This window comes from Neolamprologus multifasciatus, chromosome 9 (assembly GCF_963576455.1).
Source record: "Neolamprologus multifasciatus chromosome 9, fNeoMul1.2, whole genome shotgun sequence".
NCBI lineage: Eukaryota > Metazoa > Chordata > Actinopteri > Cichliformes > Cichlidae > Neolamprologus > Neolamprologus multifasciatus.
In genome coordinates, this window is record NC_140447.1 from 28,958,707 (window position 1) to 28,982,416 (window position 23,710).

Sequence of the window (23,710 nt, forward strand, 5' to 3'; positions counted from 1 at the left end):
TATCTTAATGGCCATTTGGATATTTAGATCCTTATTTTTATTTTTTTAACCTCCTAGGACCTGGCGTCCACATATGTGAACATCACATTTTGGGTTATTTAGACCAAAATACTCAATTTTGCTCTACATGGGCCTGATATCCACTTACGAAGTCATTATACTGCTACTGTTCTATCAAAATTTTAAACAAATATCCTCATATTTGGCTCTTATTTTTCTTAAAAACAAAAATAAGGTTAAAAAAAATCTGGTAATTCTTTGTTTTTACATTCATTGGGCCCCAGTGTGAACAAATATCAAAGAGAAATTAAAAATGCTGCTGTGGAAGAGTTCAGGTCGTAGGAGGTTAAAGAATGTCCTGCTGACAGAGGATAGAAAATAGGAAAAGGTGGTGGTAGAATGAGGAAGTACAGAACAGGATTCAAAGAAAGAGGCTGCCAAAGAAAAAGTGGGATAGTAAGAAACAAGTGAGAGCAAGTCTAAAGTGGATGAAGAGGCAAAGCATACGGACTGTTCCTTTAATTAAAATGAGAGATTTGTCTTTGTCTTCTGCTGTCTGCTGTCATGTTTTCTGGATGTCTGTTCATTTAAATTGTAGCTCCTGCAGGAATCCTAACACCCACAGTCTGATACTTAGAAAAACCCATTGACCAAATTTCCGTCTGAAAGTGTGATGAAAGTGCTTTCGGATGTAAGTTCGTCAGAATTCCTCTTAAATCAGCATTAAAGTCATTCACGTGAATGAAAAGAAATGAGAAGAAAATCAGAAAAAAAGAAGGATGATGACTAACCCGGAAGGATCACTTCTGCTTTCGGTGCCTTTAAGTATCCAACATCTTAAGACGTTTGTCAGTACATCGAGCCCTCCGGAGACAAAGGGAGAAGAAGAACCAATAGATACTCATTTACTGACTATTTAACTTCATATTTCTTAAGCTTTTTCAAAATGGTGAAGTCTGGAAGTCTGTTTGCGCTGGTCGCCGTTGTCCTGCTGGCTGAGGCTGTGTCCGGGTCAGATGGTAAGTTTCAATTTCAGATAAACTCTGATAAAGTTTCTTGAATTTTATTTTATATAAAAATGCATTTAAGTAAAATGAAATTCCTGCTTCAACAGTAAAGCTGGCCTCCTGCTGCACATCTGTAGCCAATAAGAAGATCACAGAGCCGATCTTGGGATACTTGGTCCAGAAAGCAAACGCTCCTTGTGTCAACGCAGTCATGTAAGTAATATTTTGACTCCTTAAAGCAATGACTACAGTACAAAAAGACAGTTAACATTTAATAGACCTTTGCTTTTCCAGTTTAACATACTTTGACTTAGTCCAAAATTGTACATCTGAAGGCCCATTTTAATGGTATTTCATTTAATTTTCTAAATTGTGTGGTTTTAAATTAAGCTTATTGTTCAAAACTTTAAAAGAAAAAACCAACATACTCGCTTGTTAATAATGAGTTAGTTGTATATAAAAAAATAATGTATTTGTTGAAGTACAAATACTTAATTTGCTTGTCATTTCTGCAGCTTTCAGACACAGTCCGGTCTTTTCTGCATCAATGGGAGAGCTCCTTGGGTTCATGCCAAGATTGTTGCATTCGAGTAAGTTTAACATCACCATTCATTCACTCACATGCTCACTTGGACTTCTCGCCACTAATGGAATCAGTCCTTCAGTTACAAACCTGAAGTCTCATGTTTTTCTTTTTTTGTTTTTCCCTCAGGAACGCTAAAGCCCAGTCCACTACACCGTCTGTGGCCACTACATCTCCAGTCTCCCTTCTCTCCATCATAACATCCACCGCCTCTCCTTCATCATCTTCCACAGCTTTACCTTCCTCCTCAGCGACCTCTGAGATGTCAGCCGGCGAGACCTTTTCAGAAAGCAAGAACGATTAGGACGCCATCTGATGTAAACACCTCTGCAAACCCCGGGATATTAGTAAAACAAACAAAAATAAACCCAGAAAAGGCCTTTTAAATAAATATTAAAATCACTGGTACATTGTTAATAATGTATTGTTAAATTCTTTGGCTGAATATGTAGTTTTTTCAATTTTTTAGAAGTGAAATTATTTCACAGAACAGCAGAAGAGGAAAAAAAATATCAGAAAGTGTATTTATAAGTATTTATATGTTACTTTATTCAACATGTAGAAGAGTTTTATGCTTTTATTATTACTATATGCAGGTGTGTCTTGATGATAAATTAAGATATTTATTTACTTGAAATACTGTCATGACTTAAAGGTTAAATTGAGCAACCATGATGGTTACAAGTTTGAGTTTGCATTCAGTATTGCATTCTGATATAATCCATATATTCCTTTTGTCAGTGTCATGAGATATTTATTTATTTGAAATCTTCATTAAATTGTGATAGACTGAAATAAATATTAAATTAATGGTGATCTTGCATCCATCTTTTTATTTCCATGTGTGAGCTTCTGACATTATTTTATGTAAAATAAGCAAAAAGGTACAGACTAGACATGCATGCCTGTCTTTTTCCCTTCAGTGGCTCATGCAGTTTTGCATTAACCTTAAAAGGGGAATCAGAACAAACAGAGAGTTCCTGCAGTTGTACACAGACTGGGCAAAAGCCGCTACTAATCATGAGAGTGTGGCACCAGAAAACACAATTACTTAAATATAATAATAATAATAATAATGGATTGGATTTATATAGCGCTTTTCAAGGCACCCAAAGCGCTTTACAATGCCACTATTCATTCACTCTCACATTCACACACTGGTGGAAGCAAGCTACAGTTGTAGCCACAGCTGCCCTGGGGCAGACTGACAGAAGCGAGGCTGCCATATTGCGCCATCGGCCCCTCTGGCCAACACCAGTAGGCGGTAGGGTAAAGTGTCTTGCCCAAGGACACAACGACCAGGACAGAGAGCCCGGCGAACTTCCGGTTACAGATACGCTTCCCAACCCCCTGAGCCACGGTCACCCCATAATTAGATTTTACTTATATAAAGCCAATAAACAACAACATCAGTCACCTGATTTATACCGTAAGTTAAAGACCCTGCAATTATACAGAGAAACTACCAACAATCACATGATTCCCTTTAACCAAACACTTGGCAACAGTGGGAAGGAAAAACTCCTTTTAACCAGAAGAAACCTTCTACAGAACCAGGCTCAGGGAAGGGCAGCCATCCACCATGGCGTTTGGGGGTAAGAGGAGGAAGACAAGACTAAAGACACTCTGTGGAGAAACACAGAATACTGTGAAAACACAAAGAGAGTAAAAAGAGGCGAGTGAATCAGGGGAATTCCCCAGTAGACTGGCGTTATTGCAGCATAACAAAGAGAGGGTTCAAGGTCATCTGATCGAACCTAACTATATGTTTTCTCAAAAAGGAAAGTTTGAAGCCTAATCTTAAAAGTAGAGATAGTGTCTGTCTCCTGAATCCAAACTGGAAGCTGGTTCCACAGAAGAGGGGCCTGAAAACTGAAGGCTCTGCTTCCCATTCTACTTTTAATACTCTAGGAACAACAAGTAGGCCTGCAGTGTGAGAGCGAAGCGCTCTAATAGGGTGCTAAGTTGCTATGAGGTCTTTAAAATATGATGGGGGCCTGATTATTCAACAACCAGTATGTGATGAACAGGATATTAAATTAAATTAGTGAGTACTAATGGTGCAGCATATTGGATTAACTGAAGGCTTTTCAGGGAGTTTTTAGGACTTCCTGATAATAATGAATTACAGTAGTCAAGTCTAGAATATCTAGATAGATATGACAATATCTATCTAATAGAAACAGTCCATGTTTGAAAGAAAACCTCAATCTGGATTCGGCTGCATCATGCAGCAGGAAGTATGAATGATGCCCACTTTCTTACTGTGAATTCTGCTACCTGCTCTGTTCTCTGGTGGACTCAGCTGGACATTAACTAGGCTTCGTACCAGGGAGCTGGCAGGGTAAAGACGGCTCAGTGTATCTTCTGACTGACCCAGATTCATGTGTTGAGAAATTCAGGGTTGCAGCTAATTTCTGGAGACTCTAAATGTGTATAGAGAAAAAATTCACCTATTGGTTTGTGTGCCTGATTTTTAACTAAACGAACATAGCAATGCTGTTTTTGGAATGACTGTTTGGTTTTATTTGGAGAAGTGTATTGAAGTTGAGGGATTATTATTGATATTGTTTTAAATATATCCTTCTTACAGAGGAAAGAAGACAAGAGGACTTGGTGGTTGAATTCAAAGGAAGAGGCTACCAAAGAAAAAGTGGGATAGTCAGGCAGATGGATCCTGGGAGGCTCCATGTACAGCAAAGAAAGCGGAGGAAATCATGGATTAATGATAGGAATAGAAAAGTGCTAACATGCGAAGATGTGTGGATTTCCTTTTGCTTTCCGTATGTCATGATGTTCTGTTCATTTGGCTTTTTCTGGCAATAAACAAACAACAACAGAACTCCAGACTTGATATTTTTCCTGGGAACATCACTACTGCCACCTAAATTTTCCAGCCACCTGCGTCTGAGTCTACTTGGGAAAAAAAGTGCCACTTTAAAACAGTGTCACACCAGATATTCAGCTGAGTTTTTGATGTCTATTGTACTTTACAGTAAGTTCCTTTTTCTCTACACATTTACCGATGTCATTATTTTTTTTACTTTCAGGGCACAGTATTTTACATAAATCTACAGGGATTGTGGAGTGTGCTCCTGCTTTAACTCAGTGAATAGGACACACTTTAGTTTCACCATTGCTTTCACTTACTTCCTCTAATTAATAAAAAAAGACCTTCTTCTGTTTCCCCTGAACCCTGGAGCTTTCTTGCACATGGGTGGAACTGGTGAGACATGTCCATGCGTCACAGCACTGGAACATACTTATGACTGCATACTTAATGTGCCCTGCCCAGAAATATTGCAAAAGAGTTTGTGTCATGAATGCCACAGAGGTGACCTTCATCAAATGACAACGGTTAAGTGAAAAGTCTTTAAAAAAAGCATCATAAGTTATTAACTTATAGTAACTGAGAGAATTTTTGTTGTAGTTTAGAATAAATAACTGATCTACAGTCTTATTTCTTTATAGATTCTTTATTAAATTCATTTCCTTTATGTAGTCTATTAATAAAATAAGTCGTGTCATTAGTGTGACTCACAGCGTCTGTTGAACTCCTAACACCCCCTATCAGATACTCAAACTATTGCCAAATTTCCGATTAAAACTGTGCAATGAGTGTTTCTGGCTTGAAATGTATTGAAATTCTTTTTTAGATTGAAAGAAAGTGCATTACATGCAGAATGAGTAAGATGACTAATTAAAAGATTGCTTCTGCTTTCAGGCCTTTAAGTATCCAGCATCTCAAGATGTTTGTCAGTTCACCAGGATCTTCAGAGACAAAGGGGAGAGGAAAGACCAACAGATAATCCTTTCTTGACTGTTTAATCTAATAACTTTCAAGCTGTTTGAAAATGGTAAAATCTGGAAGTCTGTTTGCGCTGGTCGCTGTTGTCCTGGTGGCTGTGGCTGTGTCTGGATCAGATGGTAAGTTTGAATTTCAGATAGACTCTGTTTAAGTTCCTTCAAATGGATTTATTTTACAGAAAATGCCTTTATAAAAACTTCACCTGTGTTTCAGCAGTTTCAAAGGTGTTTGAATGCTGTGAAACAGTGACCAGTAAGAAGATTATAGAACCAATCTTGGGATACAGAGTCCAGGGAAAAAACCCTCCATGTGTCAATGCAGTCATGTAAGTAATATTTCAACAACTTCAAACAATGGCTAGCGTCCTGAAAGACTAATTAACAAATGGTTGGATCTATTTATTTGGTTAAGAATGCCTCCTAATTTAAATTAATCAATCAAGGCCTTAGTTTTTCAATTTAAAGAACTGGCTACATAGAGCTAGTACAAAGTTATAGATTGAAAGACCCATGTTAATGTTATTTCTTGATTAATTAAAAGATGTGTAGTTTTGAATTGAGCACATTATTATATATTGCTAAATTGCAACAGTAGTTCCCTCAAGTCACTTTTCAATACATTTAAAGCAACACACTCGACTGAACAATGAGCCGAGTGAATTTAATAAAATGTATTATGTACAAATACTTAATGTGTTTGTCATTTCTGCAGCTTTCAGACACAGTCTGGTCTTTACTGCATTAATGGGAGAGCTCGCTGGGTTCACGCCAAGATTGCAGAACTTGAGTGAGTTTAACATCACCATTAATTCACTCTCATGCTCAGTTGGACTTTTCTTCACTCATGTAATCAATCCTTCAGTTACTAATGTGTTGTCTTATAAATGTTTTTGCTTTTTCTTTCAGAAGAGCAAAATCTAAATCTCGAGTCTAGCTCTTCTCAACAATCACATGCACCACCTTTCCTCCATCAGCCTCCACCGGTTTACCATCCTCTTCATCTACCTCTGAGATGAGCACTTGTGAGACATCTGATGATGAAAATACCTCTGAACAATGTTTGTTCAAATCTTAATCTGATACAAACTAATATATTGGTGTATAATAATATACACTTGATGGACATAGTTATGTTAATTTACTATGTTGAATATCTAATGTCTTTCAATTAATTTATTGGTGGGACTATTAGTTGAATTGACTTGATCCACCGGAATAAATATTTATTACTGAGCATATTCATTCCCTCAGTATTGAGTGTACAACATTTTGTTTGCTACTACAGTCCACTAGTTTATTTAATTGTCTTTAGAAGAAATGTATTTATTGGCAATCCTGTCACAACTTTGAATTTAAATGGGAGATGTGGAGCAGCACCAGTGATCAGAAATAAAAGGTGTAAATGCCATCTTGCATTCAGTGTTTCTCTTCTTCTTCAATCTGCATCTCATCATGTATGTTTCTGACATTTTCTTCTGCAAAAGGCCAAAAAAGTATGAGAACCTGAAACCATTTTGTCAGACTGTGAACAAAACATGCTCTGCATCACCTGTGGTTGGTGGTTGAAGCATTAGATTAACCACGAGGTAACGAGGTACTGAAGATCTCACAAATTAATTTCAAAACAGGAAAGAAAATCGACATATTTTTTGTCATCACGTTTTCTTTTATTTAGTTTTTCCCCTGAAACTTTACACAAACATATACACAAACATTGTGAGGTATTTTTTTTGTAAGCGGTATTATGGCCCTCCATCAAACCCCCCTTTGATTATATTTTCTCATGTTTTTCAGTATGTTTGAATTATCACTGTGCTTCAAATATAGTGTTTGTTGGTTTGCAAACAAACCCCAGCAACTCATAACTAACACATCACTGGAATTTAGTGTTTTTATCTATAAGCGTCTCATGTTTTCTTCCTTGTCCAACACAAAAGGCAGGTGCATAAAGACATAAAAACAGTTTTTAAAAACAGTGATACCACTTTGCTGTGAAAACCACCTGCAGACTGTGGGAGCCTGTGACAGTGTGTCACTACTCTCCTACAATCATGTGAAAAAGAAACTACTCCCCCATTCAGTCTGAGGTTTTACATGTCAGAATGCTATTTAAAAAGGCAATCTGGTTTCTAACCGTTTCTAAATTATTTAAATGCAAGATGAACAACAAAACATGACATATTACACAGCACCATTATTTTTTAACACCCATGAAGTCAAAATGCAGAAGCCGTCTATGAAAAACTAGCGATTCAGAGGTTAAATAGCAACAAGGTCCTGCTAACCAAACGCACTTAATCACCAGCAAGTGTGTGCACCATTGTGAAACCTTTAGCAGTGTCTATTCAATGGGTGTTAACACAACGCTGAGTATGAAAGACACCAGCTGTGATCTCAGGGGCGCAACTGATGCTTAATATTGGGTTATGGGGTACTTTCCAAACATTTTGAAGGCCGCCCACTCTACAGCGAGAAGTGGAAACAGTCCAGATAGCTGCTAAAAAAAAAGTTCACAAGATCTTAAAGATGTTAGAGTTCATGACAGTAAAGTTAGAAAACGACTGAAAAGGAGGAAGCCTTTTCTTTCTGAAATGCAAAAGACTACCAAATACAGCTCAACCTTACTGAGATGTTTCGACAAAGTTTAGTTTAATCTTTTCAAAGTAAAGAATTCCTGGACTTGATGTCAGAGTGTGGAATATTCCTTTCTATTTTCACCTCTCCGCCTCCACCTCCATTATAATATGACACCACCTCTTCATTTATTCGTGTATTTCTGTCCTCTGAACTGTCTGGAGGAGTTGCTGTTTAGTTGTGGGCTGCCTAACAGTTTTTTCTTTCTACTAAATGCTGACATCAGTTTGCTGATTCAGAGCCCAGTCATTTCTTTTCTCTGTATCATAAGTCATGTGGGTCCTGAAGCCCTGTCAAACTAGGAAGTGGTAAGCCTTTTCACTCATGTGTCGGCCAGTCTTTAAATATGGTACAGTACCGCTGTCATTTTTGGTTTTTGTCAGTCCTTTTTGGTCACGTTTCTTTTCCAGATCTAGTGCGTGACTCTAAAGAAGCCTGAGCAATCACAAGGTTTGCTGTCTTCTAGCTAAAAATTATTGTATTCTTAGAGCCTTTTGTCAAATAACAGACCTCAAGTCTCGATTTCAGTACTGAGCCTCCATCAGGCCGCACTTGTAGCACATAATATTTATCATTTAATATCTTTTGCACTTCTGTGTCAGAAGTGCAGCTCAGCCACCAGAGCCACGTGGTCCTTTTTATCAGGTCATTTGATCAGTACTGCATGTATTTAAGTTTAAAATAAGATAAGACTTTATTCCACAGTGGGGAAATTTGTGCATGACGACAGCTCACGTACAGATAGCAGAAGAATACAAAGAGTATACCAAGAATATAAAGTCACGGAACACAAAATAAATAAGATAACACAATATACAATATATAACACAGTAGCTGAGGTTCTGTGTACACGCTTACACAGTATGTGTTATGGATGGAGGGTTGTGGAGATATGCAAGTAATAAAGTTAAACTATTCTAATACTACTATTACTATGTAAGTAATAGATATCTATAAGTATCCAAGTAACTATAAGTATAGACATGTATATGCACACACAAACAAGCACAAATACACATACATACATACACAATAAATATAAATATACATACACATATACATGCACAGGTCCATATATGTGAAAGATGCATTTTGTGCATGAGGTGGTAATTGTGGATGACCACAGTGTCCAAGTGACTCATGACATTGTGATTGAGGAGTGTAACTGCTGTCAGGATGAATGGTGTGTCAAAGCGCTCCTTCCTGCAACGAGGTTGTTTCAGTGTCTGACTAAAGGAGCTGCTCAGTGCGCTCACAGACTCTTACAGAGGGTGACGTGGGTTGTTCATAATGGATATCAGCGTTACTACCATCCTGTAAAATGTCCCATTTAAATACAACATCCTGCTTGGTAAAGTTTAATTAAATATGTAACTGCATGTATTGTGTTTGGCATAGCCTGGAGTAGAAGTCTGCTAAGTATGGCTACTGACAACAGACAAAGCCAGGACTGCATTTACACTTTGCTAAAGACTGCATATAATAGATGGACTCAGCCACTAGGATCACTTGTGAGGTAGTCATGAATGAATAGGTTTGAATGGAGCTAAACAGATAACACACAAAGATTAATTAAGGAGTTTCACAGGGTTCTGTGCTAGGACTAATTCAATGTATATTATACCTGCTTCCCTCTTATGACAAAGACGATACCTAGTTTTATCTATCCACAAAGCCAGAATACACATACCAGTTTTATAAACCAACCAACAACTTAACAACATGAAGACCTGGATGACCTCTAATTTCCTGCTTCTGAGGATGTGATGCATAAGAATGCATTTAAACGACAACAGAAACATCTGTTTGTGTACGAGAAACAGCTGGATGTGTTGGCTGAAGGTGCTATCAGGAGGCCACTGCTACAAATTCTCTGTTTATGCTCAGCTCAAATCAAAATGTAAATGTATGTTTTTTTAATGGTATAATTATTTCTGTAATTCTTACAGAACTTTATTTTATTTCAACAAGATTGACCTATATCTATTTCCTTGACCCATTCAGTCAAAAAAAGTGCTCACATTATGTGGATAATGGGGTGGTATGTTTTCTAACAGCAAGTGTGTGTTAACAAGTTGCGATCATTAGTAAGAGACAAATAGAATTTTAATTTCACATGAGGACTGAAGCAGAAACTCCTCAGTGCAGAGGAGTCCAATATGGAAGCCATATTTGTCATAGGGCCCTGAAGGCCAGTGCATGGAAATGGACCTGGAAGTGAGGAGTGAATATAAGGAGGTGAGAGGAATACTGATTCTGTGGAAGGAGGTAGTAAGACTCTGGGGAGGGAAACCGAGTGAGGGTCCGTGAGGTGAGTGAGTAAATGAGCTTCCAACCCTATTTTATTCTTATGATCCAGAGGAGATGATGGGCAGGAGCACAGGTGGGTGAAACAGTGAGTAGTTTTGATCCCAAGGAACAGATTGCAGAGAGGTGTGGAGAATCTTACCAACAAGACCAGCATCCAGGTCATTGAGCTGCGGGTGAGCAAAGCGGTGACTTGATGAGGAAACTGTGGGCACAAGAAAACCAGGTAAGTTAAAACCATGAGCATGAACAGAAGAAGCAATAAGGCCTGGTTACCACCATGAGGTAGCTGACGAACTGGTGGAGAAATTATGACAGTGTTGGTCTTAAATACAGCCTCGCTGACTAACTAGATGCCAGGTTAGTAGGGCAAAGTGTGGAATCAGGAAGCAGACACGGGTTAACACAGGAAGCCAGTGGAGAAACACCAGACTCTCACTCAAGTCTTGACAATATTATAATCACACCCAATAATTCCAATAGAAATACTCAAAAAAATGCACCAACAGCACAAACCTAGACAGGTCCAGTTCATTGATTTAGGGCCATGGGCCTAAATTTAAGCCCAGATAAAAGTGAATACAGCTGTAGCCAATAGCTACGAGGAGGGCAAATTAAATAACACACCAACACCATTTTCCCCCTGATAAACTGCCAAAGTCACGGCTGAAACGTAGAGGAGACGGAGCGTTCTCTGTTGCAGCACCAATGCTTTGGAATATCCTTCCTCTCCATATTAGACAGGCTACATCAGTGCCAGTTTTTAAGTCTTTATTAAAAACCTATTTTTATTCCCTGGTTTTTAACTCTGTGGGTAACTGACATTTCTTCTTCTTATTATTTTATTTTTTTATAATTTATTTTGCTATGTCTGGTTTTATTACTATGTGCATATTAGTATTGTACAGCACTTTGGTCTAGCAGGTGTGTTTTTAAAGTGCTATATAAATAAATGATGATGATGATGATGAATATGGCTGAAGAGAAATATTTTAACTGGGGGATTTACTCAGTCAGAAAAGTATCTGAAAATTTTGATCTTTGCGTGTGTGGTTCATCAAACTAACACGATCAACAACTTCATATTTCTGTCACAATTTACATTTCCTCTAGAGCAGAGTGTGAAACTTTTCTGATCTTCTGCTAAAAAGTATATTAGAAGGATCAACGAAGCAGTTGTAGTGTCTCTAGATTTCTTTAATTATACCTGTTTCAGGGGAAAAACAGTTAAACTTTAAGAGGAAACCTTATATAGTTCAATTAAATGGCTTAAATTACAAGCAGAAGGTTTAGAGTTTGAGGATTTGTTGATACCTAGATAAGCAGACAAAAAAATTCTGTCAACGTGGAAATGTTGTGGTTTGTTTGTTTTTTTATTTTAACTAGAAGGAAGTGCTGGGAATTTACTGTCAGTCGAAATGGAAAAACAAATATAATCAGGGTCCCAAATAACAATGCACAAACTGGCAGCATCAATCATGTGACTGTAGACCGCATTTAAGTGTCTTTGCACATCTCTGTGTATGTGAGAAGCTTTTTCTCGGAAAGCTGGTATATTAGAAGTTCAAACTTGAAAAGGGGTGGAGGTGTGATGTACCACAACCACACAGACAAGCACACAACCATACTCACAAGCGCACAGGCATACAGAAGCACGTCAGCAGTTCTCTCTGCATATTTTCCTTCACTCTCTAATAAATATCCAAACATTAATCAACTTGTGTTAGTTGCAACTTGACCGGTGAGCCAGACCACCAGTGAAAATGTCCGTGAAGATCCACACCATCGCTCTCCTTCTGCTCTCGGTCTATCTGTGCTGGCAGCTCTCTGCAGGTAACTGTGTTTTCTTCTCTAAAGAAAAAAAGAGAGATAAGATGTATTAAACTGATTGAATATTGTCTATATTACTGTAGGGTCATTGTTTTACAATATGAAACACTTTAAAAAGACTGTTGTTGTGGTTTGCCGCTATATAAATAAAAAGGAGTTAAACTGAATTTGTCATTACCTCACTGCAGGGACTTAGCTTTTCATCTCAGGCTAGTTTCGTAACAACGTTACTGCTGCTTAGGCCTGCTTTCATGTACACATGCATTTATTTTTGTCTGCATGAAAGGTGTAAATGGCCCACAATTAGGCCAAGTCGATCTCAAGTTTGCGCAAACAGTTATACAATTGCATAGTAACCAACTCTCATTTTAATATAAAGAAGTAAACATTTACACCCTGAGATAGTGGAGTGGAGTTCCAACAGTGGGTCTCACTACATGATTATTACAGATCACAGTGGACGTAGAAAAGTACAGAACATTCATTTGCATTGGGTTTTTTTACTCTTAATGGTTAAAAATAAGTTGGCAAGATCTAGAAAAACTTGCAACTTTCTGCAAACTGTCATGCCTGTGTAGTAAACTGAAGACTTTTAAGGCTTCACTGCATTTTTATGCTTTAGCGAGACATGTTTGACACATCCACTATACAGCTCTGTTTTTGAGCACGTGTGTGATATACTTTGCTTATTTTGGGGGTAAAACAGGAGTAATATGTGTTTGATGTTACAGTAGGTAGAGCTTACCTACTGTAACATCAAACACATATCTTACAGTTTGTGTATCTTACAGTAGGAGTGACATTGAGTGGGTATAGCTTCACTAGCTTGAACATGAATTAACCGACAGCTATTACTGCACATCCTAACTACCCAGTCCTTTTATTTATTTCATATGTAGCTGAAAAAAATGGTTTATATAAACTTTGACACCAGTTGCATTCTGTCCATTTTTTACACTCTCACCTTCTACCCACCAAGCACCAGATGTCTGTAGTAGACAGTGTTTCCCAGGATAAATTTGGTCAGTTAGTCTTTCAAAAGATGCTCCTTTATGTCTAAATTTGTTGTTTTGTTTTTTTAAAGTGAAGGTTTAGTAGAAGTTTTCAGATTATATATCGTTTGGATTGATAAACCATATTTATGCAATTTATGCTGTCAGCTGACTTGTACAAGCCTCTGGCTAATCAATACTGCCAACATTTTAAGGGTGACACAAAGATTCAAAACACCATCTTTATAGACATTTGCTATTTAGACATCTGGCATAGTTATGTCTGCAGTATTGTTCAGTGGCTACATTGTAACACATTGTCCCTCTTACACCAAATAAATATGTAGAAATGCCTCAAGAAGGCCCCCAAGTGGTGAGATTTTCTTCTGCTCAGCTGGCCCACTTTTCCTGTTTATAAACAGGGTTAATGAACAATAACAAATTCTTCATATCTGTTAGTGGAAACAGATTGGTTTAAATTACTATGTGTAATGCACTTTGATGTTTCATCAAGTCATTTTCTTATTTGTTTCCATAGTGTCAGAATGGTTACAGCGTTAAGCACAAAAACATTTACAAAATGTCAAGTAACATTTCAACAACCATGTTTTTTTTTATCATTATTATTATTTAGAGGAGTTTTATTATTTATTTTAAACCTGGAGTTCACTTGGATTTTCTGTTCAATTACACTTCTCAGGCCAAATACATAATTGTCTGATCTACTTCCTCTCTCAGCTCGCCATGCTCCAAGGAGAAGGCCGTGCTGCGTTCAGGTCACCAGCCGCAATATGAGCGCTGACGTGGTGGGGCAAACTTACCGTGAGCAGCCTGCAGGATCACCCTGTGTGAAGGCTATAATGTAAGTCTGAACATGTTGCCCTATGCACGAACATAAACACATACATCTCCATAACTTTTTCATTTTATTTCTAGTTTCCACACAAATGACGGACCGCTTTGTGCTGATCCGAAAGCTCAGTGGGTCAAGGATCGTAAGTTATGCTAACACACAGACTCAGGCACAAACTCGAGAAAAGTGTTTGCACAAAAAACTGAAGTTCCACTTTCTATCTTTCTTCACTAGTCGCTGCCAACATGACGAAGGTGTGAAGTACGAAGCCTCTGGTGAAGCATCGCTGCCTGTCTGCATCATCTATATCTCCTTTGAAATGACCTTTAATTTAAACCAGAGCGCCTTCTTTTAATATAACTGTCTTATAACTGTTCTTTAGTTTTTTACTCTTACCTTTGGAGTAGCCTTGTAATTTATTCTTGGTGTTGACGTCAGTCTGTCATGATGCCAACATTCTAGTTTTATTTTATTTTATTTTATTTTATTTTATGTTTGCGCTTATGTGCTTCTGTAAAGCTGGTACAGCTAGGTGCTGTGTCACGTAAATGTTAATTCCATGCCATTAAAATGCTCCCGATGGCAGCAACAACACAAGTATGTGGTAGACGTCCAGTTTAATGCCTAAATAAAAACGAGCCACCCTGAGGTTTTTTTTTCTAATCTTTGCATATATGTGTTGAAATTACAATCTATAGATTTCAGTATTACATTTTGAAGTGAGTTTTAATTTGTTTCAAAGGACAAAATAACTTAATGTCAAATGTAAATTACAAGCAAATTAAATTAAATTAAAAGCAAAATAGTCATTTTTCTTCGTCATTCAAACATGTCAGCCTCTGTGACAGATGCCAACAATCACTGTGTGGTTTGTTTTTTATTCAACTACAAGAAGAAAAAAAAAAACAGTCACTGTCAGCCAGAATGGAAAAACAAAAATCATGACAATACACAAACTGGTGGTATCAGTAATTAGACTGTACAGCGCATTTAAGAGTCTGCGCCTGTTTTTGTTTGTAATGTTGTTTCTGTTGCTGATGTTGGGGTCATCTTATAATCTCTTACAAACTATCTCCACTGCCGCAGTTACTGTTACACAAGTAAAGAGAGATGTAACATTGTACAAGATCATTGATTCATCTGCCTCCATAACAACATCTCTCACCTTCCCAAGAAACAGCAAAGTGTTGTGGATGTGGTGTTTAGGGCTGCCTGTCAATGGGTTGAGGATCGAAGCCAGAAACTTTGCGATGTTATAGGTGAGTGAGTGGATCATACAGACAGTTTGTCTACAAGGTACGCCGTCTTTATGTATCTTCATTAAACCATACAGACTTGGGTATAGTCTGTGGTATGAGGTCCCATCAGTGGCGTTGTCTTGTTCTAACTGCTTCACACAATCTATCACCCCCTGCTTGTAACCACTTCCTGGGTCTCGTTTCAGGGGCTCATAAGATTTTTCTCACTGAGCAGTGACAAAATCTTCTCACGATAGTCTTTCTGTTTTAGCAAAACTGTGCACCCTCCCTTGACTGCCAGAAGGATGATAATGTTGCTGTCATTATTAATATTTCTCCCACTGAAAATGCTTTGGGAGTTCAGAAACTACTCATCTAGCATCTCTAAGAGTTACAGTGAAGGGTCTAAAAGATAAGAATAAATACACAAATTTGTTTTGGACTGAAGATGTTGCTGGGATACTCTAACGTCCTTGGAAGTGGAACAGGGGAGCCACATCCATGCTATGCACTGGTTAGTCCTAGGCAAGGAGCTTGTGCTTGTCATCTTTTTCCCCCCAAAGGAAAGTTATTTTTTCATTTCTGTCTGCACATTTTTAGTTGGCAGTTGTTTCTGGAGAAGCCCAGAAATCAAAAACTGAAATACTGAGTTAAGAATTCTATAGCAATATGTTATGTAGAGCACTTTTCCTAAACAGTCATACTGTGACACAGATTTGTTGGTGTGGAGAATAACAACAAGCTTTTTTGATGTGTGTCACACATTTATGCTCTTCTAACCTTGATGTCTAGCACAGAGTGAGTGGGTGTGCCAGATCAGCTGCCTGTTGCTGGCACTGATCTGAGTCGTGGTAACGATTTAGCTAGAAATGAGTGTTTCCTGTCTCCCCCCGAACAACCAGAAATCCTGCTGTTGATGTGTGTGTTCACGGCCCTGTTGTGCTGCATGCATCCTCAGTTCAAAAGCTTGGTGAGCTGGTGGAGATGCTTCTGCCAGCCCTTCCTGTGAAAGACAAAAAAAAGAGTCTGTGCAGGGATGAAATACACAATTTCGATGCATCTGTTGCAGCTGAACACATATGATTTCCTTTGCTGTCACGTACGCTCAAACTTTTGCCACGTCTATATAACTTGTGGTTAACCACACGTACAGAGTTGATGCAAGAAATTCTGTTTAAATGGCTGACAGAAGAGTTTAGTGCTTTTGATACATTCTTGCTATAATACTCTGAAATAATGACTTTGTATGTAAAAGGAGAAAAACACGAATATCTTTAAGTGGACTGGATGATGAAGGATGGAATTGCACAAATTCAGGGAAACAGAAAGTGAAATCAGACTGAATGTCTGCCTGAGGCCCGCATCTTGTGAAATGTTTAGTTTCTTAATGAGTCTTATTGTGCACGAGTAACTCTGCTTACTGTAACTGAAGCTATTTTAATGTGTAGAAGGGGTACATAGCGTCCACACTGTGGAACTTCAGCTTTGCATTTCTGCTTTGTTCTTTTTGCTTCCCAACAACATTGACCTTACTCTGATTTAACCCCCCCCCCCCCCCCCCCACACACACACACACACACTTTTCCAGTGTCAGCTTGATGAAGCTCTGTATTGGCCTTTCTGTGACTTTCCGAATCTAACAAACCTAATTCCACACAGTAACTGTGGGAGATGGGTGTGAAAATTCCAGCTGCAACCCAGTAAAAAGATTTTGCACAACAGTCTATATCACATTTCTCAGCACAGGTTGTGGGTGTTTGTATTTGGTCTAAGTTTTTAAACCTCTAGTACTGGTGTGGCAACAGTGTGCTTTTTGGGGCCCAATAAATCTGAAGGTGAATCACAAAGGGCACAAAGGGTTTGCAAACTTGGGGTAATTGGACTACCTGTGCAACGTGTACAGGGTGCAGATGCCATCTCAAGCTGTCAAATGCAATAAGGACACTAACAAATAATCAGGAGGAGAAGAAAGTAATGGTCAGTGGCCCACACCTGCCAAACCATTTTGTTTTGTGGGTTTCTTGTTGTTGCCTTAGCAGAACAATTTGCACTAAAGGAGGTGAAATAGATTTTTGATGGTTTCTGCTTCTTAACTGGATAGATCCATATCCATGTCTGGCATTAGAATCGGACTTTAATGTCATTCAAACATTTGACATGATGTGAAAAAAAAAAAACACAAATTCTTAGGTCTTGGTATTTGCAGCATTCTGCTAAACAACAGGTATAAAAGTATAAATAAACATTAAAATAAATACAAAAACTAAGTTCTCAAACAAGATCTGTCATTTAAATTCATAGTCGTCACAGGTCTCATAGCCACAGTCATAGAATTAGTTCTCGAATTTTCATAGCTTTATCACAGTTTCATAGGTTCTGTTTTCCAGTTTAGTTGTCTTCCCTGCACTCATCGTAGCTTTTGTTTTTGCCTTCTGTCATCAGCCATAATAAAGGCTTGCATTTTGTTAAGTCATGTCACGTCTCCTTGCCTATGTCTTGCCTTGCTCTAACTAACACACCGGCGGACCACGCTGTGACAAAAGTGTTAAAATGTGCACTCCAGCCCAAGGTTCAACACAAAAGGTTCCTGGTTCACTGCAAGATAATTACTATTAGTAGCTGAAATAAAGTGTGTGCCACTGTGAGATCATCTCTTTTAGAAGACTTATGTTGTTGTTCTGCTATCATTTAAAACATTCTTCAATCAAATTTTGTTTAATCACATTAGTGCAAACTAATGCACAAAAATAACCAGTTAGGCCTCACCCATCAAACCTTCATTTTTTCTTTTGCCTGGCAGCTTTAAAATCCTTCGTCCACTATCCCTGCTCTACACATGATCAGATCATCTCAACCTTGCCTTTATCTCCGGACTGCTCAAATCGAACTTCTCCTCTGATATACTCATTTTTAACTCTGACCAGCTGGCCACTCTGAATGAAATCTTTGCATCTTCAGCTTAGCCTCATGCTTTTTGTTAATGCCATCATCGCTTTAAACCATACATCATAGCAAGTCTTACTACCATCTTGTAAAATGTCACATGTCACATGGCAGCACAGCTTAGGTTTGCAAAGTTGCACCTAACAAACCACAAGATTCGATTGCTCTTTTTAACACTCGTGCAACATAATAGGAAAGGAAGCGTAATCGAGAAAGACGATATTTGAAAACTGGCTGGCACATAGGGGAGAAGGTTTACCACTTCCTAGTTTGACAGGGCCTGATGAACCACATGATTTATTATACAGAGGAAAGATGCTGACTTTGCAAAGTCATGTCAGCATTTATTAGAAAAAGCCAAGGGATTGAGTAACTCACCACTACACTGGAACTCATCCAGGCAGTCTGACAGTAGTAATATGTTGATGAATGACGAGGTAATATTGTAACGATGAACCAGAGGCAGAGACGTAGAAGTAGAAATGAATATTCCAGATTCTGTGTCATCAGGTTCAGGAAGTCTTTACTTTTGACTTGCTGGAAACATCTCGGTATGTTATACTTCATATTCTGCAGATGTTTAAACACAACAGTTGGCAACAATTTTTGAGGATTTGAGTATTTTATTTATATAACCTGTTTGACACTCGACCGCCTCCTAATTACCAGTTAACAATATAAACCTTAGGCTATAGTTCCACACACCAACACAAATCCATATACTAATAAGGGCACACATATGGTCTTTCTTTTAGTTTTTATGTTTGAACATAAAGCCAACAAGACAAAGCAAAGATGAATGCACATGCGTCTATCCTGGATGCAGTGTTCTTGTCTTTTTTGTATGATAAATATAAAGGTAATGTTCTTATCGCCAATCGTCATAAGCTGTAAACTGCTCCATCCTTTTTCTCCTCCTGCAAACAAACTGGAAAAATAAGCAGCCAGAGGTCAGTCAGTTAACAGATGTTGTTAAGAGACATTAACAGCTACACAGCAAATCCAGCATGTCCAAATTAACACTGTCAGATTTGATTTCAACACTTTTAAAGTGTCTATATGGGTCCACACCAGAGAGTGTTAATTTAACTCTTTTTGGAGAGTTGGTATGTTAACTCTGATTTAGTGTTAAACACCAAATCTGTCTGGAGTTGATAATTTAACACTTGGTGTTAAGAGTTTATATATTAACTCTCAAAGAGTATTTTAGTTTAACTACGTAAGAGTTATCTTCTAATTAATTCTAAAAAGCGGGAATTTTACTGTTCTGAACTTCTAGAAATTTCTTTTGGAAATAAACATTTACTAAAAAGACGCACTGGTTTTTGAAAAACATTTATTCTGAACTGTGCACCACAATTTCAAAACATTTTCTGAAAGATGTAACAGTGTACATGTTCTCACTTTCATTAGAATTTCGTTTATCAAAAGGTCTGACATAGGTGAGCTGGTAAATGCAAATAACAGCATTCTCATCACTTATTTCAATAAATACAAAATACAATATGCATGTCCTTCATTCATCACTTTGTGGAACTTCAACGCACTTCTGCTCTCCCCCATATTCCATCTTCACAAGCATATCCTATGTGGAGATTGAATAAAAATTAGTTGACACTAATTAATGGCACAAATCAATTGGAGCACAGTAAAAAAAAAAAAAAAAGGAATCTTTTTTGAGACATTACTTGTGTAAAGTATTTTCCCAAAAGACAAGGACACAGACAACAGGTAATACTGAACTAAATGTAAAACCTCAACCTTTTTCATTTTTACCTAAACCGTGTGCACAAAACTCTGGAGGAATCTAAGTGCTAACGTAGAACTCAGTCGGGACTCGGGACGTCTGCTACTGCTGTTTGCTCGTTTTTTATGGGAGATCGTTTTCAGGCTTCAATTAGCACCATTATATCAACATTTCACATTCTAGACATTGTTTTAAGTGTATTTGACCAAAAAATTTGACTGAAAATTCACATGCAAGCTTTTTTTCAAGGCTGTGGTATTTGCCCGCAAACAATACCTTTCAGCTAGCTAAAACAGAATATTATGCTATCACCGAGCAACATGGCTAATGCCTTTCACACAGCTTTGTCTCAACTCCAAAGAGCCACAGAAGTAAAAGCTAATAACAATAATTGAAACAATCTTTGAAAACATGACTTACCAAGCATGGCAAACAACTCAAATATGTAGAGCAAAATGTTCTGAAACGGCTTCACTTCAGCTTCGATTGGAGCCGTGCTGGGGGCGGAGTCTGTGAATTTACTCTATTAGTGTCATAGCCCCTGTAGGAGTTCAGAGTTAAGAGGTCAAGAGTTAATGTTTCCATTGTAACACCTCCAGATTTGAAATAGAAACACTCATTTTTAACACTCGATTTTAACTACTATCATTTTACACCTCAGAGTTACATTAAAAGAATGTGACTCTACTTAGAGTAAAATTAACTCTAAGACTACTAACACCAAAACATTTAACACTTTTGAATTTGCTGTGTACTTTTAATTTCACTTGAGGCCTGATTTGTGCATTACAACAATCACTGGATGGGTTTGTTTAATTTCCATTTAACTGCAAGACGTCAGCAGCCACTGTCAGTTAAAATGGAAAAACAAAAATTAGTCAGTCATCATTCGTCAGGGTGAACACCATATTTAAGTGCCTGTGAATGTTGCGTGAGGCTGTTTCTCAGAAAGTTCTCAGAGACGTTGGTGGTTTGAAATATTAAAATCTGATAAAAGGCAGACATGTTATGTACCACACACCACACAAATGCACAGAAACACTCTGCAGATGTTCCTGCACTTACCAATAAATAACCAAGCACGAATCAACTCAGTTTCACCCTGATCAGTGAGCCGGACCACCGGTAAAAATGTCAGTCAAGATCCTCTCCATCACGCTCCTCCTGCTCTCAATATGTGTGTGCTGCCACTCCTCTGAAGGTGACTATGCTCTTACTTTTCTAAAGGAAAAAAGAGATAAAATATATCAAATTGATAACAGCAGTTACAATTTCTGATGTTGGCTCCTAGCTGTTTGTGAAGGGGCCTTTATGGAGACGACGGCTCCCAACTGTTTATGTTTCAGTTTGATGTGCAAAATGAGTTATTTATTTAGTTAAAGACAAAGTAAAAAATTAATCCTTTTAAAAGTTTCAAAAATTGGGTGAAGTCTCTCTTCTATATTTATTGAAAGTTTCTGATTGTTTGTGATTCTCATAACAAACACCTCAGACAATTTTACTCAGCGTCCATTTTTTGTCAGAGACACAAGTGGGAAACATGGCACTCAGCCCATCTGCTTTGAAATCTGTGGGTTGCAAATTTGAATTTATGTTTGTTTTGTTTGTTTATCACCAAACTGTCCTAATAAAAGAGTTTCAAGATGGCTCCCACCATTTGACCTTAGAACTGAAGAAGCCTCTCGGATGAGAGGTGAAACGTCTTCAAGTAACTTAAAGAAGTCCAGACGCTTTTCTTTGCAAGCTCCTTTGACTACGATGACCTGGATGACTGAGAACCTTCACAGACATACTCCCAAGTGTGAGACTTTCTTCTACAGAAACTCTGTTGCTTCCATTTCTTTCTGTTAAATGAAAATCTGTAAAACTTTGATTTTCCTTCTAATCAGACTTTCTCAGGTTGTATAAATGAATTTTTAACCTCCTACCTCTCAGGTCCAGCTCATCCTGGAAAGGGACGACCGTGCTGCGTTGACGTCACCTACATGGATATGAGCGCCGAGGTGGTGGGGGAAACATATCGTCAGCAGGCTGCAAGACCACCCTGTGTGAAGGCTATAATGTAAGTCAGCACGTTGTCCTACATAGAAACATACAATCTGTATAACCTTCTGTCTTTTATTTACAGTTTTAACACAGGAAACGGAGGACAACTTTGTGCTGATCCTAACGCTCAGTGGGTCAAGGATCGTAAGTTATGCTAACACACAAACACGCAAAAAGTATTTGCAGAGAAAATCTGAAGCTAACTTTGTCTCTCCTTCCTTTTCAGTCACTGCCAACATGACGAAGGTGTAGTGAAGTGAAGTTCTCTGGTGAAGCATCACTGCCTGTCTCCTTTGAGATCACCTTTAAAAACGTATTTTAACTCGAGCGCTTTCTTAATGCAACTGTTTCTTTCTGCTTTCGTTTACATTTACTCTAACCTGTTGAGTAATCCTATTGTTTATTCTGGGCGACGGCTTTAGTCGTTTTTTGGACCAGCTGTCAAATGGATACGTTTTGCCTTCCTTTGTTTTTGTCTTTCTTGCTTATTCATGAATTTCTTTCTTTGTATTATGTGTTGATGTGAAGCACATTCTGGCAGCAAAAAATAATATAAAAAAATAAACTTTTGTATTATTGAGCAAATATTTTTTTCTAGTCTTGTTTACTCTTGTCTACTCACAGAAGACAACAAACATATCTCCCAGTAATTTCCCAGAATAGTGCATGATTCCCCCAGTACATGAGCCAATATGATACACTTTTATTTGAGTCATCATCAAGAGTTTCTAATAGAGGTCAAAGCAGTTACTGTAGTGGTTGGAGAGCTTGATTTCAGCCACTAGGAGCTCCTTACTCAGAGAAGTGGGCGCAAAAGGATCAGGTGCTCCTGACACTCAAAAATGTTTTTTTAATTTATTATTCAGTAGCTGGGCCCAAGTCCTTATTTAGGTTTGATAGTGTTTTAATAATAATAATAATGGATTGCATTTATATAGCGCTTTTCAGGACCCCTCAAAGCACTTTACAATTCCACTATTCATTCACTCTCACATTTACACACTGGTGAAGGCAGCTACAGTTGTAGCCACAGCTGCCCTGGGGTGGACTGGTAAAAGTGAATGCTTTGACATGAGTTGAGCTGTGGTTTGGGGAAGGCCTTGAAGGGGACTGGTGATGGCTCCCGGGCCTAGCAGATCCCCATGTACTAAATAGAAATGAAGTTAACGAATTGAAAACAAGGAGTGAGGAAGGGTGGGGCACGTAGATGAGAATGAACAGCTTGCAGAATTGGGGGAACCTATATAGATGACAACCGGAAGGAGCGTGTTTGGAGGGGTGGTCCTGCTCCTGATTCTGATAGTATTTTTTGTCAGTCAAGTTAAAAAAATCAGGCCAAAACATTCCACCACTGAAAAGAACATTCAATCACTCCATCTGTTTGATACAGCTGCACACACAGGGATACAAACAAACAAACAAAAACCTTGAAGGATGTTCTGCCTCCTGAGCTACAGCCACCCAGTGGTAAACATGAGTAAACCCTCACTAGGTTTTGGATAAAGTGTACACTCACAAACCTGCATTTGAAACGTTGGCTACCATAGCAGTATAGTTTTGCAACATGGCATTTCGGTATTCTATCTAAAATGGGAAAACAGGAACATAAATAGTACCATCATTGCTAGACCTGGCCCACATCTGGTTGACCTACACCCTGCTATGTAGAGTAGAAAAGTGCCATTTAATAATCAGTTTGTTCACTGTCTGAACAGTTTTGTCG

At 38.2% G+C, this 23,710-nt stretch overlaps 3 protein-coding genes and 1 long non-coding RNA gene across 6 annotated transcripts; all 4 read left to right on the top strand.

Annotated features, from left to right (window-relative positions):
- The first annotated feature begins 849 nt into the window (after positions 1 to 849).
- On the top strand, positions 850 to 2,955 carry LOC146511756 (uncharacterized). Its single transcript, XM_085172406.1, has 4 exons — positions 850 to 1,019; positions 1,115 to 1,220; positions 1,523 to 1,597; positions 1,720 to 2,955. The coding sequence occupies exons 1-4, from the start codon at positions 947 to 949 to the stop codon at positions 1,892 to 1,894; spliced, it is 429 nt and encodes a 142-aa protein (XP_085028532.1). The 5' UTR covers positions 850 to 946; the 3' UTR covers positions 1,895 to 2,955.
- Positions 2,956 to 5,369: 2,414 nt separating this feature from the next.
- Positions 5,370 to 8,211, top strand: LOC146511757 (uncharacterized). 2 transcript variants are annotated; one of them, XR_014876037.1, is made up of 4 exons: positions 5,370 to 5,517; positions 5,612 to 5,723; positions 6,110 to 6,184; positions 6,304 to 8,211. It is a non-coding gene; the product is annotated as an uncharacterized LOC146511757 (long non-coding RNA). The 2 variants fall into 2 exon arrangements; XR_014876038.1 differs by having other exon boundaries at positions 5,615 to 5,723.
- Positions 8,212 to 11,958: 3,747 nt separating this feature from the next.
- Positions 11,959 to 14,634, top strand: LOC146511758 (C-C motif chemokine 3-like). Its single transcript, XM_085172429.1, has 4 exons — positions 11,959 to 12,171; positions 13,899 to 14,022; positions 14,097 to 14,155; positions 14,248 to 14,634. Exons 1-4 carry the CDS (start codon positions 12,102 to 12,104, stop codon positions 14,271 to 14,273), a joined length of 279 nt encoding a protein of 92 aa, XP_085028555.1. The 5' UTR covers positions 11,959 to 12,101; the 3' UTR covers positions 14,274 to 14,634.
- A 6,196-nt stretch (positions 14,635 to 20,830) lies between these two features.
- LOC146511759 (eotaxin-like) lies at positions 20,831 to 22,807 on the top strand. 2 transcript variants are annotated; one of them, XM_085172418.1, is made up of 4 exons: positions 20,831 to 21,142; positions 21,877 to 22,003; positions 22,070 to 22,131; positions 22,214 to 22,642. In XM_085172418.1, exons 1-4 carry the CDS (start codon positions 21,073 to 21,075, stop codon positions 22,237 to 22,239), a joined length of 285 nt encoding a protein of 94 aa, XP_085028544.1. In that variant the 5' UTR covers positions 20,831 to 21,072; the 3' UTR covers positions 22,240 to 22,642. The 2 variants fall into 2 exon arrangements, with proteins under 2 accessions (XP_085028544.1, XP_085028543.1); XM_085172417.1 differs by lacking the exon at positions 20,831 to 21,142 and adding an exon at positions 21,176 to 21,742 and having other exon boundaries at positions 22,214 to 22,807.
- The last annotated feature ends 903 nt before the right edge of the window (positions 22,808 to 23,710 follow it).

What these genes read in the sequence shown, in the direction of transcription:
- LOC146511759 (XM_085172417.1), top strand. Translation starts at nt 21,628, where the DNA reads ATGAGAGGTGAAACGTCTTCAAGTAACTTAAAGAAGTCCAGACGCTTT. An exon ending in TCACAGACATACTCCCAAGT is followed by an intron (nt 21,743 to 21,876) that starts GTGAGACTTTCT and finishes CCTACCTCTCAG; the next exon opens with GTCCAGCTCATCCTGGAAAG. An exon ending in CGCTCAGTGGGTCAAGGATC is followed by an intron (nt 22,132 to 22,213) that starts GTAAGTTATGCT and finishes CTTCCTTTTCAG; the next exon opens with TCACTGCCAACATGACGAAG.
- LOC146511756 (XM_085172406.1), top strand. Translation starts at nt 947, where the DNA reads ATGGTGAAGTCTGGAAGTCTGTTTGCGCTGGTCGCCGTTGTCCTGCTG. An exon ending in GGCTGTGTCCGGGTCAGATG is followed by an intron (nt 1,020 to 1,114) that starts GTAAGTTTCAAT and finishes CTGCTTCAACAG; the next exon opens with TAAAGCTGGCCTCCTGCTGC. An exon ending in GCCAAGATTGTTGCATTCGA is followed by an intron (nt 1,598 to 1,719) that starts GTAAGTTTAACA and finishes TTTTTCCCTCAG; the next exon opens with GAACGCTAAAGCCCAGTCCA.
- LOC146511758 (XM_085172429.1), top strand. Translation starts at nt 12,102, where the DNA reads ATGTCCGTGAAGATCCACACCATCGCTCTCCTTCTGCTCTCGGTCTAT. An exon ending in CCCTGTGTGAAGGCTATAAT is followed by an intron (nt 14,023 to 14,096) that starts GTAAGTCTGAAC and finishes TTTTATTTCTAG; the next exon opens with TTTCCACACAAATGACGGAC. An exon ending in AGCTCAGTGGGTCAAGGATC is followed by an intron (nt 14,156 to 14,247) that starts GTAAGTTATGCT and finishes TTTCTTCACTAG; the next exon opens with TCGCTGCCAACATGACGAAG.